Source organism: Chelon labrosus (genome assembly GCF_963514085.1).
Source record: "Chelon labrosus genome assembly, chromosome: 2".
NCBI classification, from domain to species: Eukaryota; Metazoa; Chordata; class Actinopteri; order Mugiliformes; family Mugilidae; genus Chelon; species Chelon labrosus.
In genome coordinates, this window is record NC_140338.1 from 20971810 (window position 1) to 20987122 (window position 15313).

Sequence of the window (15313 nt, forward strand, 5' to 3'; positions counted from 1 at the left end):
CGTAGATCTATATTCATTTAAAATACTTTAGGTTGTGCACAAGGTTCCACAGTGCAACAGACATTTAGGATTATTATTATTAATAAAAATAATGACAGATAATAAAGGAATTTGTAGTGAACTAAACTAAACAGAACTGAAAGTTATATATATTTGAGTCCATAATATTCTTGGACAATCACAGTTACAATCATAGTTACCATCTAATGGCATTTTGAACTGAATGAATTATTAATGAAACTTAAATGTTTTAAAAACATCACGTACTGCAGTGGCAATAATCAAAAGAGGTGTTTTTTCGTAGGTTTAAGTTGGAATCTGTGGTTTTCTGTGTTTCTCACATGATATTTGAGGTCTCTGTAGAAAAGGTTTCAGTCAGGCAGGTTCTTCTTCTTTTTTTTTTTTTTTCAGCAACGGGAAACCACCATCAAACACACATATCCATCACATCTGTGTTTAGTGGCTTGACTTGCAGAAGACTCCCTCAGTCAACATGACTGCTGTCAGCGGTGAGTACCTGATCAGAGTTTAGCTACCACTGTCAAAAGGATGTTGAGTGTGCCGCGGTGAATGAATTGCAAGTAGGGGAGAGAAAAAAAAAAAAAACAGCTGTAAAATGAATGTGTGTGACAAATGTGACTGAGTAAAAGATTAGAAGTGCTATTGTGATATTGTGTGATTACCTCAGCTGCTGCAACGTGACCGTTACACGCCATGCCGACACAGACATGTGAGCTTGACCTTGTGTGTGTTTAGTTGTAGGCTTTTGTCACGTCATTTTTGAAGTTGCCAAAACCTACCGCTGTCACAGCTAAACAATAATACACTGTTGATGAGTACAGTTAACAGCGGTGGTAGTGCTTTTAAACTGATTTATTTCTGTCAGCAGCTGGTGGCGTTATTTTCTCCCCATACGAAGACAAACGCTACTTAGTGAAATGTAATAAACAGTGTCAGTCAGGGACTGCACAGATTATGAGTAATAACTGCCGCTTGGAATTTTTGCAAAAATAAGGAACTGAGCCTTTTTCCGTGAGCACATTGCAGAGGAGGCCTCTTATTTTTTACAATGAAGTAACACTGAAACATACGGAAACAGAAAACATGATTAATAGGCTAGCCTTTAAAGGGGGAATCCACCAGTCTTTCTCATGAAAGCCAGTTTACTAGTAATAAGGAGTACTCATCAGCCTCGAGCAGTTGTGGGAGTAGCTTTGGATAGTAATCAAGTGTTATAATGTCATTAGATTACCAAAACTTGGGTTTGGAGACTACATATTTTCTGTATAACCAAAAGTCTGGGTCATATTTGTTATTATGAAGTAGATGGATTTAGGTAATCACTTTCATTGTTTACTCTTTTACTATTTAAATATAAACACGTAGTGACTGTCTGCAGGTTTCCGGACTTATTAGTCACACTGTCACTCACGGTCCTCTAAAAATTCTCACCATTTGCTTTCCAGATAACCAAAACCTTCTGCCCGCTGTGCTGATATGGTTAGTTCATTTCAAGGTAAGATATTCACACTCCAGGAAAGTTGCAAATGCAGCTTGAAAGATGTTTAACAATACTTGTGGCAATATGTTATCCGTGCAGACGGATAAACAATTTCGCAGGTATCAAACCACAGCCTCCTCCTGACGAGATTCTGGTGATAAGATAGGTTTCATGAAACAGATGACTCAATATACGTTTTCACAGTAATTCTAATCTGTTATAGCATAAAATTAAAATCTGTATATATATAATTGTATATATATATATATATATATATATATATATATATATATTTCTAATCTAAGAAGGAGAAAAAATGTAATTTTCATGCAGTTAGTATCGTCAGTGAGATCTTTGGATGCCACATCGTATCAGTACGTGTGCGATCTGGGCAAAGATGGGTTGAGTGTTTTTGAGATCGACACACTATCACAAGAGGTTTTTGTTTTTTTTAATATCCCTATTTAAAAACACCATTTCCTCTCAGGAAGTGGTTGATAAAGGTACACCAAACAATAAAATGAGTCAGGTGGCAAGGAAGAGGCAGCGGCTACTGTTTTGATATTTGGTTGCTTTTTTCTAATCTGTCATAGCATAAAATTAAAATCTGTATATATATATATATATATATTTATATAAATATATATATATTTGTAATCTAAGAAGGAGAAAAAATGTAATTTCCATGCAGTTAGTATCGTCAGTGGGATCTTTGGCTGCCACATCGTATCAGTACGTGTGCGATCTGGGCAAAGATGGGTTGAGCGTTTTTGAGCTCGACACACTATCACAAGAGTTTTTTTTTTATATCCCTATTTAAAAACACCATTTCCTCTCAAGAAGTGGTTGATAAAGGTACACCAAACAGTAAAATGCGTCAGGTGGCAAGGAAGAGGCTGCTTTTTTTAATTTCATACTGCCTTTTATTTTATCGTTTAATGTTTTTTTGTTTTGTTTTTTCTTACAGGTTTGCTTGTCTGAAAAAGATGGAGAGAATTCAACCACCATGAGCCAATACTCGGATTATAGCTTCATCCCCAGTATGGATTATGATGACTTTCCTTCAATGTGCATGAAAACGTCCAACCGTGAATTCCGTCTCTGGTTTATTCCTACTTTCTACTCCATCATCTGCTTGCTGGGGCTGGCAGGAAACCTGCTGGTCATCCTTACCTTCTTCTACTTCAAGCGGCTCAAGACCATGACGGATGTGTACCTGCTCAACTTGTCCTTTGCGGACCTGCTCTTTTCTCTGTCACTCCCCTTTTGGGCAGCCAACTCCATGGCAGAGTGGGTGCTGGGTGTGGTGCTCTGCAAGGCCATGCACACAGTTTACAAAGTCAGCTTATACAGCAGCATGTTCCTCCTCTCCTTCATCAGCGTGGACCGCTACTTTGTCATCGCCAAAGCCATCTCTGCTCACCGCCATCGCTCTCAAGCAGTCTTTCTCAGCAAGGTGTCATCGGCCGCCACCTGGGTCATGGCACTGGTCTTCTCCATACCAGAAATGGTGTACACCAATGTCAACAACAACACCTGCACTCCTTTTTCCAGCAACACTGACAGGCTCCGTATCACCATCCAGGCCAGTCAGATTGCTTTGGCTTTTGTCCTTCCACTCCTGATCATGACCTTCTGTTACAGCAGCATTGTTCAGACCCTTTGCCAGGCTCGTAGCTTTGAACGGAACAAGGCTGTCAAGGTGATTCTTGCGGTGGTCACTGTGTTTCTCGTCTGCCAGCTCCCTTATAACGTGGTCCTATTTTGGACCACCGTTGTCACAGGAAAAGGGGGAACAGTAGACTGCAACTATGACAACAATCTCCTCTACGCTACCGATATCACCCAGTGTGTGGCCTTCCTGAGGTGCTGCCTGAACCCCTTCGTCTATGCCTTTATCGGTGTGAAGTTTCGTCACGACCTCCTGAAGCTAATGAAGGTCTTTGGTTGCATGAGCCCGGAGATTTTCTTCAAATATACCAATGGCAAGAGGAGGAGGAGCTCAGCAGCCACCGAAACCGACACCACCACCACGTTCTCTCCCTAGAGCGGTTTCAGTATGGCCAACCGGTCCTAACCTGCACACCACACAGAGGTCCATCTGTACTATATGTCTGTACATAGCAAATGTTATATGAATGAAAATTTGGGTTTTTGCAGTTTGTTGCTCTTTCCGTCTGTTTTTTTTTAATTTTTTTTATTAGTTAAAATCAATCAAAGCTTTGGTTATTTTGATGTATTTACAATGTATTTCGCAAATCCTAATAATAACAAACTACAGTGCTTCCAGCCAAATATTAAAGTGTGCATTAAACTAACTAAACAAACCACAGGTCTACACTGTTTATTACTGAATAATAAACTAATGTGGAGTAAAGAAGTGTGAGTTTAGATCAGATAGCCGGTAACCGAGCTGGTGGTGTTAACTAAGCATGTTATGCATAATAAAATCATATCAAAATCAATCGGAATACTAAATAAGTTTAGAAAAGGTTTGGTCTTGGTAATAGTAACGAAACACATGAAAAAAGTTTTACTGACAAGGGGAAACCTGACAGATGCATAGAGACAGCCGGACTGTGTGAGGCTGGAGGTTATGTTTTTAATTAAATCTTAATGAGTGATGTCAACTGGTACTAAATAATTACTTAGTTCTGTTACGATTTATTACTGTAATTTTGAAAACAAATACCTCTGTCTATGTAAGTCTGTATGTTTTCTTTGGCAGTAAGAGCAAGCCAGGTCAGTAAGGTTTACCGCTTTCTGTTGGGAATCGAGAACCTGCTCCAAATATAAATATATAGCCAGATTCAATTAATTTTATCAATGCAGGCACTGCAAAACAACTGCTGCGTGGATATATGTATTCCACTAATAATCAGAATAAAAATCACTCATGTAACCACCTCAGTCAGAACGGACTCAGCTGATCAGAAGGAGTCTTCATTCAGATGAGGGTTGGTGGAAACCTTTGATAATGTTATGTGTTCAATAAGAAAATCTAATAACCATGTAAACACTTCATCTGATGGTTTCTCTCTGGTTGGAATAAATCCATTCTTTCTGAGCATGTTTGCTCCACGTGGGGAAAACACCAGGTGATGTGTTTCCAGGAGGAACGGAAACACAGAGGTAGAAAAACAACCAGTTGTTCTTCTACTGAAATCTTTCAGTTGTTTCAATCATCTTCTACTGAAATCTTTCAGTACTGTCAACATAGCTGGAAGAATAAACTTCTTCTTCTTCTCTATTTCCAGGAGATTTGTTGCTCCACAGCAGCAGAACCAATTTCTCAATAAGGTTCTGCAGTAATTGATGTTTTGGGGCAGGTAAACACATATATCTGATCATATCATTTTATTTAGCGTAGAACACACGGAAACAGCATGGAAAAAGTTAAGGAGGAATCCCTGATTAGAATGATAGATCATTCTATCATTCATTCATCTTCTGTAATCAATCAGACCAAAAAGCATAGTTGATAACTTTGACTGGTATCCTTCATTCATTCATGGGGGGCTGGAGCCTATCCCAGCTGTCATCGGGCGAGAGGCGGGGTACACCCTGGACAGGTTGCCAGTCTATCGCAGGGCTGACACAGAGAGACAGACAACCATTCACACTCACATTCACACCTATGGCCAATTTAGAATCACCAGTTAACCTAATGAGCATGTCTTTGGATGGTGGGAGGAAGCTGGAGTACCTGAAGAGAACCAACGCAGACACAGGGAGAACATGCAAACTCCACACAGAATGGCCCAGTCGGCCCATGGATTCGAACCCGGGACCTTCTTGCTGTGAAGCACCTCGCCACTGTGCCGCCCCTGACTGGTATCTGTCAAATCTTATTAATATTTATCCCTAGTTTTTGTAAAATCTTAAAGGAAGTATGTCAAGTGGGCTGTAGGGCAACTGTGTGTGAACACTCATGAGTTACTGTACTCGCACAAAAGAAACAGTGATGGAAAATACAGTGGGCTCCGTCCTTTCAGGAGCAGGGCGTGGAAAAAAAAGAAAGCAAGAAGAAACATGTCCATTATACTAATGTGAGAAGTGTTGAAACGACGAGCCATGGTTCAGGTCTGTGCTCTGATCTGATTCAATGTTAAAGACCCATCCCTGCAGCCACACACTTTACACTACACATATGACATCATTAATGGAGAGCAGGGATTGGAGAGCGTCACTGCTGATAGGCTCTCCAGGAAAAGGGTTGGGATTTCACTGATAAAAGCATGCAACATATGAGATGTGAGGCACTTAAGAGTCTGAAAGTAACGCAGTGATAAAGCAGAAGAATCACGACCAAAGGAAAATAAGGTAAGATGACTTTTCTCTACTGTTAAATATGTTAAATATATAAATATAAATGATTTGTCGACATAGTGAGAGGACTTCATCTTTATTGGACTGCATGTTGTTAGTGCTGCATGTTTCATTAATGACACATTACAGTTTATTTTATCAGTGTTATTGCAGCAAGTCAGAGCAGGGGAGCACAAAGCTACATTAAAGCAAATAATGACAATATTTATGTGGTCATTTTCTGAGCTGAAAAATGAAAAAACAAACACAGCAACTGCATTTCATGCGCTCTCATTTACTGTAAGTTTGTGAGTGCTTTTCGCTATCAGAAAATGTTGTTAATAGTCAGAGTTCTCCAAAAAAACGACAAAAAAAATAAAATAAATCAATGCTGGTTTTAGTCTGTAGTCAACCCTCCAAAACATTACATGCACTCTCAAGTTTTTGTCTGTTGTAGGAAAACACTAGAGTAGTCAAGGTAACGGCCAGTCAGCTGGGTGACTCACTGAGCACCACGCCTTGTCTGAATGGCTGAAGACACAATCATGCTGATATCAGCACGGAAATACACCTTTTACTCAGCCTGTGTCATTATTCAATCGGTGGTTTAATGGATTGGGAAACACGTCTGAAGCCTCGGGCTACAAGTTATTATTTGTGCCTTCTAGGAACTGTTTCAATTCTAACTGAAGTTAATTGCGAGGAACATGGCATCAGGCTTTGCAGCAAACAACCAATTTTATTCCAGACTATACTCCTCTCTCCATAAAATTTTACTTCAGCTGTTATTAAAATTTGATAGCTGTCAATGCAAGGTGTTGTTTGCAAATAGTCACCAAAAGACAACAATGAAAAACTCAGTGTACAGTAGGTGTACATGTGTGGTGTACTGAATAACGCTAGATTATAATATAATACTAGATTCCTGGGAAAATGAGCTTATGATGGATCTGTTTTGCAAAGAGGACAAAGGCGATGGTGTGTAACTGATCTCTCTCCATTCTACTCCTGTCTGTAGACTGTGAGCTTTTCTAACATGATTTCTACAGCCAAAGGCATGTCCCACATGATACCCAATCATGTCCTGAGAGTGGGTCAAACTATCCACATGGACCCGGCGCAGGGGACACCCAGCCAACACCCAAGCCTCACGGATTCCAGCAGTCACCATGAGGACGCCGAGCTCGACATCTCCCTGGATAATCTCAACCAGCTCATCCTGGAACTGGATCCGACGTTTGAACCCATCACGGGCAACAAAAGTCCTCCATGCATCAGCCCGCCTACAGGTATGACAGCGTGACAGGAAAGCCACTTTACACTGAAGCCTTCTTTTGTTTCAACACTATTCAAACAGATAACTCTTAAAGGCCAACGCGCACGGACAATAAAGCACAACAAAGGTCGGCTTTCAAACAATAGAAGTGTGACACAGAATATAATAAACCTGTAATCTCTCTAGTAAAGTGCACACAGTGCACGTAGCCCGGGGCTCTGGAAATGTACTCACCCTTTTCGAGATAGTCTTAATATTCTTAATTGCACCACTTCAGCTGTTCTGGGACTACTGCCCAGACTAGTACCACACCCTTCACATGTTGGGCTACAGTCACAGCTCACTGGTTAGTGGTGCGTGTAGGTGGTGTAGTGGTGTCTTCGCTCACACCTACTTTCTTCAAAAAGTGAGTACAAGAGTCGAGAAGTCTACAAACCGTATAAATGGATTTCCTGTTGCTCATCTTTGAAAAAAATTTCCTTCTGTTTTTATGAAACTGGCTGCGTAGAGATGAAAAAGCAGCGAAGGAAATCAAGTGACTGTGATACGAAATGAGACTACTCAACTGTCAATATGATCAGAGGGCAAGACAGCAGAGAAAAATCATGCACTGTGCTCGTGACTACTCCTTTCCTGTACCTACAACGCTCACCACAGCTCCTGCCCACATTCAGCATTCGACCGATTTTTCTATTTGTGTGTGAATATTAGTCAGTGTAGTTGTCACGGTGTAAACTACACGTTATGTAACTTCGGCTGCCATCCGTCTGGTTCAATCACTGACCACAGGCTGCGGTGCATTCCTGTCAGCATGTGCTCACTCACTTCCCACAAGCACAGACATCCCCAAGCACACAATAACAAGCTGAAACTCCTCTAAGTGATCTGGTATGAGCAGCCAAAATGCATTATACAAATGATATATTTGGATAATATGACCTGCCCTGTGCAAGCAGGTACCTGCATGAGAAATATGAATGTCTTCGACATTTCGTTTTTCTGTGCAAAGGCCAAACCCATTTCACAAACTGAAAACCAAAAGGAAGAGAACTTCGAACTGGGGTTTTTTCCACCAGTTGCACAACCTACATGTACTTACTGAAATATTTTTAACACTTTCCTCTCTACCCTCAGATGCCTTTTGCTCAAACGAAGATATCTCCAACTGTGTGCTGGTTTCCAGAGGAATCTCCTCCAGCTCATCGCCCACAGTGCTGCCATCCATGTCACCCAGTATACCCATCCCTACACAGAGCAGTCTCAGCTGCAGTCCCCAGGGTTCGCTGGTGTTCTCCTCCTCCCCTACATCCTCCCTGCCTCCACTGCCGTGTGGAAGTGTACCCAGAAATCTCTCCCCGAGGCCCGACTTTGCCTTTCCCCAAGGATCCTTGCGCTTGTCGCACTCCAACAGAAACAGCGCCACCTCGATCCTCTCCACGTCAACATGCTCAGACACCAGCTACATCCTTGGCAGGTAAAACTTACAATTAAAGCAACGCCTGCCGTTAATGCAGCCTTTTGTAATTATGCTCCAAATCTTTCCCTGTATTCTGAGCTGACCAAAGACAATTCACTGAGTGACTTACTGAACTGATTTTGCCATGCAACAAAAGCTTAAAGGCAGTAATAACAGTTCCACATGGGAACTTTTGACCATGTTCGCTGAAGCTGTGGATTAGTGGTTTGTGAAGCAGCTCTGAGACTGAAGGGTCACAGATTTGCATCCCTTTGTGTCAATGACCGAGGTATCTGGAGCCAGCACCTAACTCCCAAACTACACCCTTGGGGCTGCACAAGTGGCAGCCCATTGCTGCGAGTGTACACACTACTCTGTGATCAAATGGATAAGTCAAATGCAAAGAATTTCCCCATAAGGGAACAATACAGTAAATTATTAAACAATACGGTGCCGCTTTTCCTACTTTTTTCATTTGTTTCTTATGTTACATATTGAAGGACTGGAGAAACTGTTCAGTAGAGCTAAAGTTTACTGATACAAATTAAAGAATTTACAGCAATGATGCATACATTCTTAACATTTGGTTTTCCTCTGTGCGTAGTAACCTGTCCTTGGCCAGTGAAGACATTGACTCTCCAGAGTCCATGCCGAGTTGCACGCCTGGTTCCTTCAGTGAGGCATACAGAATGAGGGAAAGCCCAGACAAACCCTCAATGACAAAGCGTGGACATCTGCAGGAACACCACAGCAAGGAAGCACATAGCAGTCCTACTTCGCTCTCCAGGTCACTGACCGATATTCCCGTACTGCTCATCAACGGTGCACCACAGCCAGATGTGTGCAGTCAGCTCCCTGGACCAGGAATTGACTCGAATCAGCTCATTCCTGTGTCCAGCCCGAAGCCCCGTTGTTCAGATTTCCAAGCTTCTTTTAGTGTTAGCCAGCCATCATTGAAATTTGTCATGGACACTTCAAAGTTTTGGTTCCGTCCACATATCAGCAGAGCAGAAGGTGAGTCTCTCAAAACACCTCTCTAATCATGTACTTTCTAGTGTTTATTCTGCAGGCATCTAGCCTGCTTAGCTACAGCGGTGAAGATCCAGACAAACTCTGCAGACTAGATAGAGAACTGAAACACATATTCAACTTTCACTTCTCTGTGATGTTTTATTCATTCAAGCTGAGGCCCTGTTGATGGACAAAGACGCAGGAACGTTTGTGGTGAGAGACAGCACCTCCTACAAAGGCAATTTCGGTTTGGCTATGAAGGTGGATCAATCCCCCACCAGCGTCACTGCTTCCCCCTACCCAGGTAAACATGTGAGAGCAGATGCTTGCCCTTGTGACTCTTGTGGTATGCTATTTTAAAAAGACACACTGGTGTTTGGTCAGATACAGGAAACAAAAGTCCTTAAAATATACCACAAACACAGACAAGCTTCAGAGCAGCTTCAACAAAATGCAGCACAATGCTGCTGTTGTCCTTTGTCTATAGCAAGCACCAGAAAGGCTCAGGGCATAACTTACTCAACTGCTCATGTGAAAGGCCACTGGTGAAAACATCTAGCAATCTGTGGTGAGGCAGGAGACAGTGCTGTTATTTTTTCCACCCGAAGTTTACCTTGAGTAAACACAAAAGAAAACCATCTGTTTATGGCAGCGTAGCCAATCAAAGAAAAAAAAAAGAAAAAATGGATCTCACTCCCAACAAACAATTCTGAGGCTTACATTTTTTTCAGATTGGTATTAATTCAACCCTTTTAGAAAATCAGGATATCAAAGACACGTGAGCACCGTCTCAGACACTGAGAGCATTTCTCCATGCAATGTGAGACATTCAAATAAAGACGATTACAGAATACAGTAATTGTTGGTGAGGGTTTGCCTTACATTATTTTCTGGAACAATTTCGTGGTGGTATTTTGCTTGGTAGAAACTGGTAAACATTTGTAAACTTGACTCTGCGGCATCTGTAAACTTTACCGCAAGGAATCAGTAAACTCTTCTCCGTGGCATCTGTAAACTTTACTATGTGGCATATGTAAACTTTACATCACAACATCAAACTTTACATTGCAGTATCAGTAAACTTTACATTGTGGCAAACTTTATTTTATAGCATGTGTAAACTTTACAGCAAGGAACCAGTAAACTTTACTGTGTGGTATCTGTAAACTTTACTCCATGACATCTGTAAACTTTGCGCCGCAACATCAGCAAACTTTACATTGCAGCATCAGTAAACTTTACATTGTGGCAAACTTTATTCTATAGCATCTGTAAACTTTACTGCAAGGAATCTGTAAATTTTACTGTGTATCATTTGTAAACTTCACATTGTGGCATCAGTAAACCATACCGCCGTGTGGCATTAGTAAACTTTATCCCATGAAATGAGTAAACATGTGGAATCATGGTGTCTTTGAAATAGTTATTATGATGAAGAATACAATATGATGGCGTCTCTCTAATCCATTCATTCGTCATTAATATCATACACAGATGCTCTTATGTGCTTATTACAAACTATATTACCTCACCTCATAATTCATTCTTGGCAGATTTGGTAGACAAGTTTTAGTGATCTTGCTGATCAGCAGGAATTTTATTTCACAATCATTCAATACCCCATGCACAGCAACTGACATGAGTTGGTATCTGAAAACAATCAGTTGAAGGATTCTTTTTTATTCTGTCTGTCTGGAAGCCAAATGTTGAGTTGGCTTTTTAATGACGTTTGGTTTGGCAAGATTTTTAGAAAGAAAATGGTGGCTGGAACAGAGTACCTTTTATTCTTCATTATCATTTCATCTTGATCTTTACTGTTGTCTAGTGTCTTTTAAGCCCACATGCATGTTGGGAACCATATATCCTAACTTTCAGTGTTTGTTTATGGTTTCGCATTTATTTTATTACCATCATCTATCACTCAGTAATTGTGTGTAAATCTTTTTTCTGATATTTGTCATTTTATTAAAACAGGAGTGACAACTTCAGATGTGATCAGGCACTTCCTGATTGAATCATCACCCAAGGGCGTCCGCATTAAAGGCTCTTCTCAGGAACCGTACTTTGGTAAGATTCGTTTTCCATCTAACTCAATTAAAATTCACTCATTCTATATGCACACCTTGGTCTTGCTCATTGGAACTGATTGAGTCATATCAGGCGTCTTGAGGTGTGGGTGTGCTCCAGTCAGTGGATCATTTATTTGCATTCATTGTTCTCAGCCTCACCGAGCCATTTGTTTTGGGCCCCCTCATTCTTATCTGACATATGTGGGTGTGAAGGATGAGATAAACTGATGTAGAATCATGCCACAAAAATGTCTTTTGGGCCTATTGGACCTTTTACAACCTGTCATCTTCCAGAGTAAAACAAAGAGACACATTCTTAATTGTGCTTAACAAAGCTGCAATGTTTATTTATGTCTTTGCAGGTAGTCTCTCTGCCTTGGTCTACCAGCACACTATTTCTGCTTACGCTTTACCCTGCAGATTACTGCTCCCCTCTCAAGGTAAATTAGAAAAGCTTCTTTTTTTTTCTGTGTGTGTGTGGGTGTGAGTGTGGGTGTCAGAGAGAGAAAAGTAGAAAAATGAAAATACTGTTTCTTATATTTCTTCCACAGGTATGGGCCCAGCAGAAGAGAGGGCAAAAGAAAAAACTGCATCAGAGGAGATTAAAACAGGTCAGTCAAAGGTTATACCACCCACTTTATATATATATTGACGTCACCCATGTTTCCTGTGTGGGATCTCTGGATGTCGCTATCTTGGCAGAGCCTAGCTCCTGACTAATTAAAGATTGGTCAAGGAGGTGGAGCTGAGGTGGGTGGGCGATGCTAAGGCAACACCTACCTGTCACTCAACGTAGACAAGTCCATAATTATGCATAAGTTTAAGCTGTGATGTTATTTAAACAGGTGACTTTTCCCCTGTACAGCACAGACTCCCAGTCAGAGTCAGCCTCAAGTGCACATTAGCGGAACTGCAGTTTTTGTCACCTCATTGTTGGCTCATTGTTTTATACATTACATGTACTTGTACATTTTTAAGATGTGACTAACACATTTACTTTAATCAACAAAAGTGAGTTTATTTCTTCATACATATGTATTTACCTTTGCTGTTCAGTGCCCATAGGAAATGCTAACAACATGTTTTTTAATTAGTACTGAAAACTAGTTTTAAAGTCTTTGGATGATTTCATTTTATTTTCTATTGCCATTTTTTTTTTTTTTTCAAAACAATAAATTCCAAGACTCAGATGACATCATTAGCTTTAGCCTTAGCTGCAATTTGTCCAATTAACATATTAGCATAGATTTTGTTCGGGGCGCTAACCGTTTTCTTTTTCTAAAATTTAATTGACCTATAGTGTTTGGAAAAGTAAGTAAGCAAAAGTAAGTCAAAGAACACTCAGCATTGTTTTTAACAACTGGAAGCGGGCCCAGCTCTCCCGCCCGAAGCAATTAAGGCATTTGTCGAGAATACTTTAATCCCTTACTGTCACATACTTTGATTTGTCATCTGTCATCTGATTTGTTGTAAGACTATGAAATTGCGTGCAAGGATTTGTTTTCTTTCTGTAGCGGTTGCAACACATGTTTTAGCCTTGCAAGACAAAACCACATGATTACACTGAGGTGTGAGGGCAAAATTTGGATTGATAGTTTGCAAAATTGTGGCGGGAGCAGGGCAATATATTCAAAACGTGGCTTTTTCGAATGAAAGGAGAAATAAAAGGTTAAAAATAACAAACCTGTTGCCAGTGCAGAGAGCATACTTCAACTTGTGTGTAGTTGCATATTTTGGTGAAACCTGTGAAGTGGAGCCGCTCTGTTAAAAGACAGCTGCATGTAGCATAAACGCTGAAGCTAAATTGGGCTTTCATTCGTTTTAATGTCATGTGCACAAGGATTCAGCTTCTAATTCTAAGCACAATTTCTCAATGTTTATGTCTTCTGCAGCTTGCAACTTTGTCTACCTGAATGCTGTCCCCACTGAGATGCTGACGGGCCCTTGGGCAGTGCAGAAGGCGGTGTCCGCAACAATTGAGAAAGCGCCAGGGTCCTTTACACCCACGATAGTGAACATGAAGGTGTCTCTGAAGGGCGTTACACTGACAGACATCAACAGGAAGTAAGAAAGACAAATTTGCTGCCGAGATTTGACTTGGTACATTACAGACAGTGGTGCAAGGTGTGGTTTGTGTGCAACACTTAGTAAGGACTGATCGTTTCTTCTCAGGCTTTTCTTCAGACGCCATTACCCCGCTCACCTGCTTAGCTACAGTGGTGAAGATCCAGACAATCGAGTGTGAGTGTACGACATATTCACGAGAGTCATTTTGAGAAGACACAAACTCAGTGCAGAAAACATTGGTCTTATTTTAGTGGCTGAGGGATATGAAAGCAAGTATAATCTCCAACTTCATATTTTCTCTCTTACAGGTGGACGAGAGGTTCAAGTTTTGGTGCAAGGTAAACTGCATTTTGGGTCTATTTACTTAAATGTGGCATCTTGTGGCATCTTGCGGTATTTTAGTACAAGTCAATCTAATTTCTTGATTTTCTTTGTCCCAACAGGATATTTGGCTTTGTAGCAAAAGGCATCGAGGCTGGCATGGAGAACATGTGCCATGTCTTTGCAGAGTATGACCCCCTGCAGCCCTGCAGCCAAGTCCTCCAGGTTATTCAGGCCGCCGTAGTCAAACCATAGACACAGGGGCCGTGTGACAACGTGATACTTACACTGTAAATTAAGTTACCTTTCCAATATGGTGTCATTGCTGCTGATAAAACTGGACAAGCCACGTTTGCTTATGGAAGCAGAGAGCACAGAAAATGGGCAATTCAAGAAAATGTCCTTAATGTTAAAATATTATTAATGCAGCATATCTGCAAATGAATTGTTGTCAGGTTATTTGTACTGACAAGATAATGGAAAACATAAGCCTTGTGTGGCATCATGTGATCAGGATGTTAAAAGACAAAAAACAAACAAACACAAAACTTGCATTTCAGCTCATTTCCAACTTCACTGATGAGTAGCAAATGCCAACAACTTAATCACTTTCTGGGGTCCTGTAGAAACATTTCAAAATATATTGCAGGTGTTGAGGAAGTTGTTTTACTTTGCTTGTCTCTATTGTCTTTCTGCATGCGTTTCCTTGGGCGGTCCATTGAGCTCTCTCAGCCACCACATCTGCAGGATTTACACTCGTAAAACAGCCAGATGATGAGTTATATTAAAAGACGGGCGAGAATATGGCATAGATGGAGATGTACAAAACTGAAAACAAGAGCGCAACAGACGGGGGAAGCAGCAGCATGTGATTGTAATTAAATTGCACACTGCAGTTAAAAAGTTAAGCAGCTGTAATGGTACACCTAACTCAACCATACTGATGTAATACTGATATATAAGACTGACATTAACTGGTCAGAAACCAGCAGCTTACCTTTAACTGGGGGAAATAGTAAACCAGTTGATTTGTCTTTACGTCAATAGATTTCTATGTAAACAGATGATCTGAAAATCTGCACTAAAAGTTGATGTAAAATAAGTTGATGGGGGAATTTGAAGCGTCTGAAAGTGAACAGAAATACTAATACCTCCTTTTATTTCACTAGCCCATCTGTTTCATTCTTAATGTATTTATTATTATACTGCACTGTAAAAACTTTCTTTTCTGTATATTCCAGATTTTTTATGTTCAATTATTAAGAAAAATAAACAGGTTGAACCGCTGAACTTGTGAATGTTTA

The 15313-nt window shown here is 40.6% G+C and overlaps 2 protein-coding genes across 4 annotated transcripts; both read left to right on the forward strand.

Moving 5' to 3' along the window:
* The first annotated feature begins 436 nt into the window (after positions 1 to 436).
* On the forward strand, positions 437 to 4478 carry ccr7 (chemokine (C-C motif) receptor 7). 2 transcript variants are annotated; one of them, XM_084569964.1, is made up of 3 exons: positions 437 to 509; positions 1467 to 1516; positions 2469 to 4478. In XM_084569964.1, exons 1-3 carry the CDS (start codon positions 494 to 496, stop codon positions 3546 to 3548), a joined length of 1146 nt encoding a protein of 381 aa, XP_084426090.1. In that variant the 5' UTR covers positions 437 to 493; the 3' UTR covers positions 3549 to 4478. The 2 variants fall into 2 exon arrangements, with proteins under 2 accessions (XP_084426090.1, XP_084426091.1); XM_084569965.1 differs by lacking the exon at positions 437 to 509 and adding an exon at positions 723 to 730.
* Positions 4479 to 5544: 1066 nt separating this feature from the next.
* Positions 5545 to 15293, forward strand: LOC311504538 (tensin-4-like). 2 transcript variants are annotated; one of them, XM_084567705.1, is made up of 12 exons: positions 5545 to 5824; positions 6828 to 7098; positions 8220 to 8559; positions 9146 to 9555; positions 9725 to 9856; positions 11527 to 11619; positions 11984 to 12061; positions 12173 to 12232; positions 13514 to 13685; positions 13794 to 13862; positions 13997 to 14026; positions 14132 to 15293. In XM_084567705.1, exons 2-12 carry the CDS (start codon positions 6846 to 6848, stop codon positions 14262 to 14264), a joined length of 1770 nt encoding a protein of 589 aa, XP_084423831.1. In that variant the 5' UTR covers positions 5545 to 5824; positions 6828 to 6845; the 3' UTR covers positions 14265 to 15293. The 2 variants fall into 2 exon arrangements, with proteins under 2 accessions (XP_084423831.1, XP_084423832.1); XM_084567706.1 differs by having other exon boundaries at positions 5546 to 5824; positions 6859 to 7098.
* Positions 15294 to 15313: the final 20 nt, after the last annotated feature.

Excerpts from the sequence above, each read along its gene's own strand:
- ccr7 (XM_084569964.1), top strand. Across the intron at positions 1,517-2,468 it reads TATGGTTAGTTCATTTCAAG|GTTTGCTTGTCTGAAAAAGA; the intron begins GTAAGATATTCA and ends TTTTTCTTACAG.
- LOC311504538 (XM_084567705.1), top strand. The coding sequence starts at position 6,846 with ATGATTTCTACAGCCAAAGGCATGTCCCACATGATACCCAATCATGTC. Across the intron at positions 12,062-12,172 it reads ATTACTGCTCCCCTCTCAAG|GTATGGGCCCAGCAGAAGAG; the intron begins GTAAATTAGAAA and ends TTTCTTCCACAG. Across the intron at positions 12,233-13,513 it reads ATCAGAGGAGATTAAAACAG|CTTGCAACTTTGTCTACCTG; the intron begins GTCAGTCAAAGG and ends TGTCTTCTGCAG.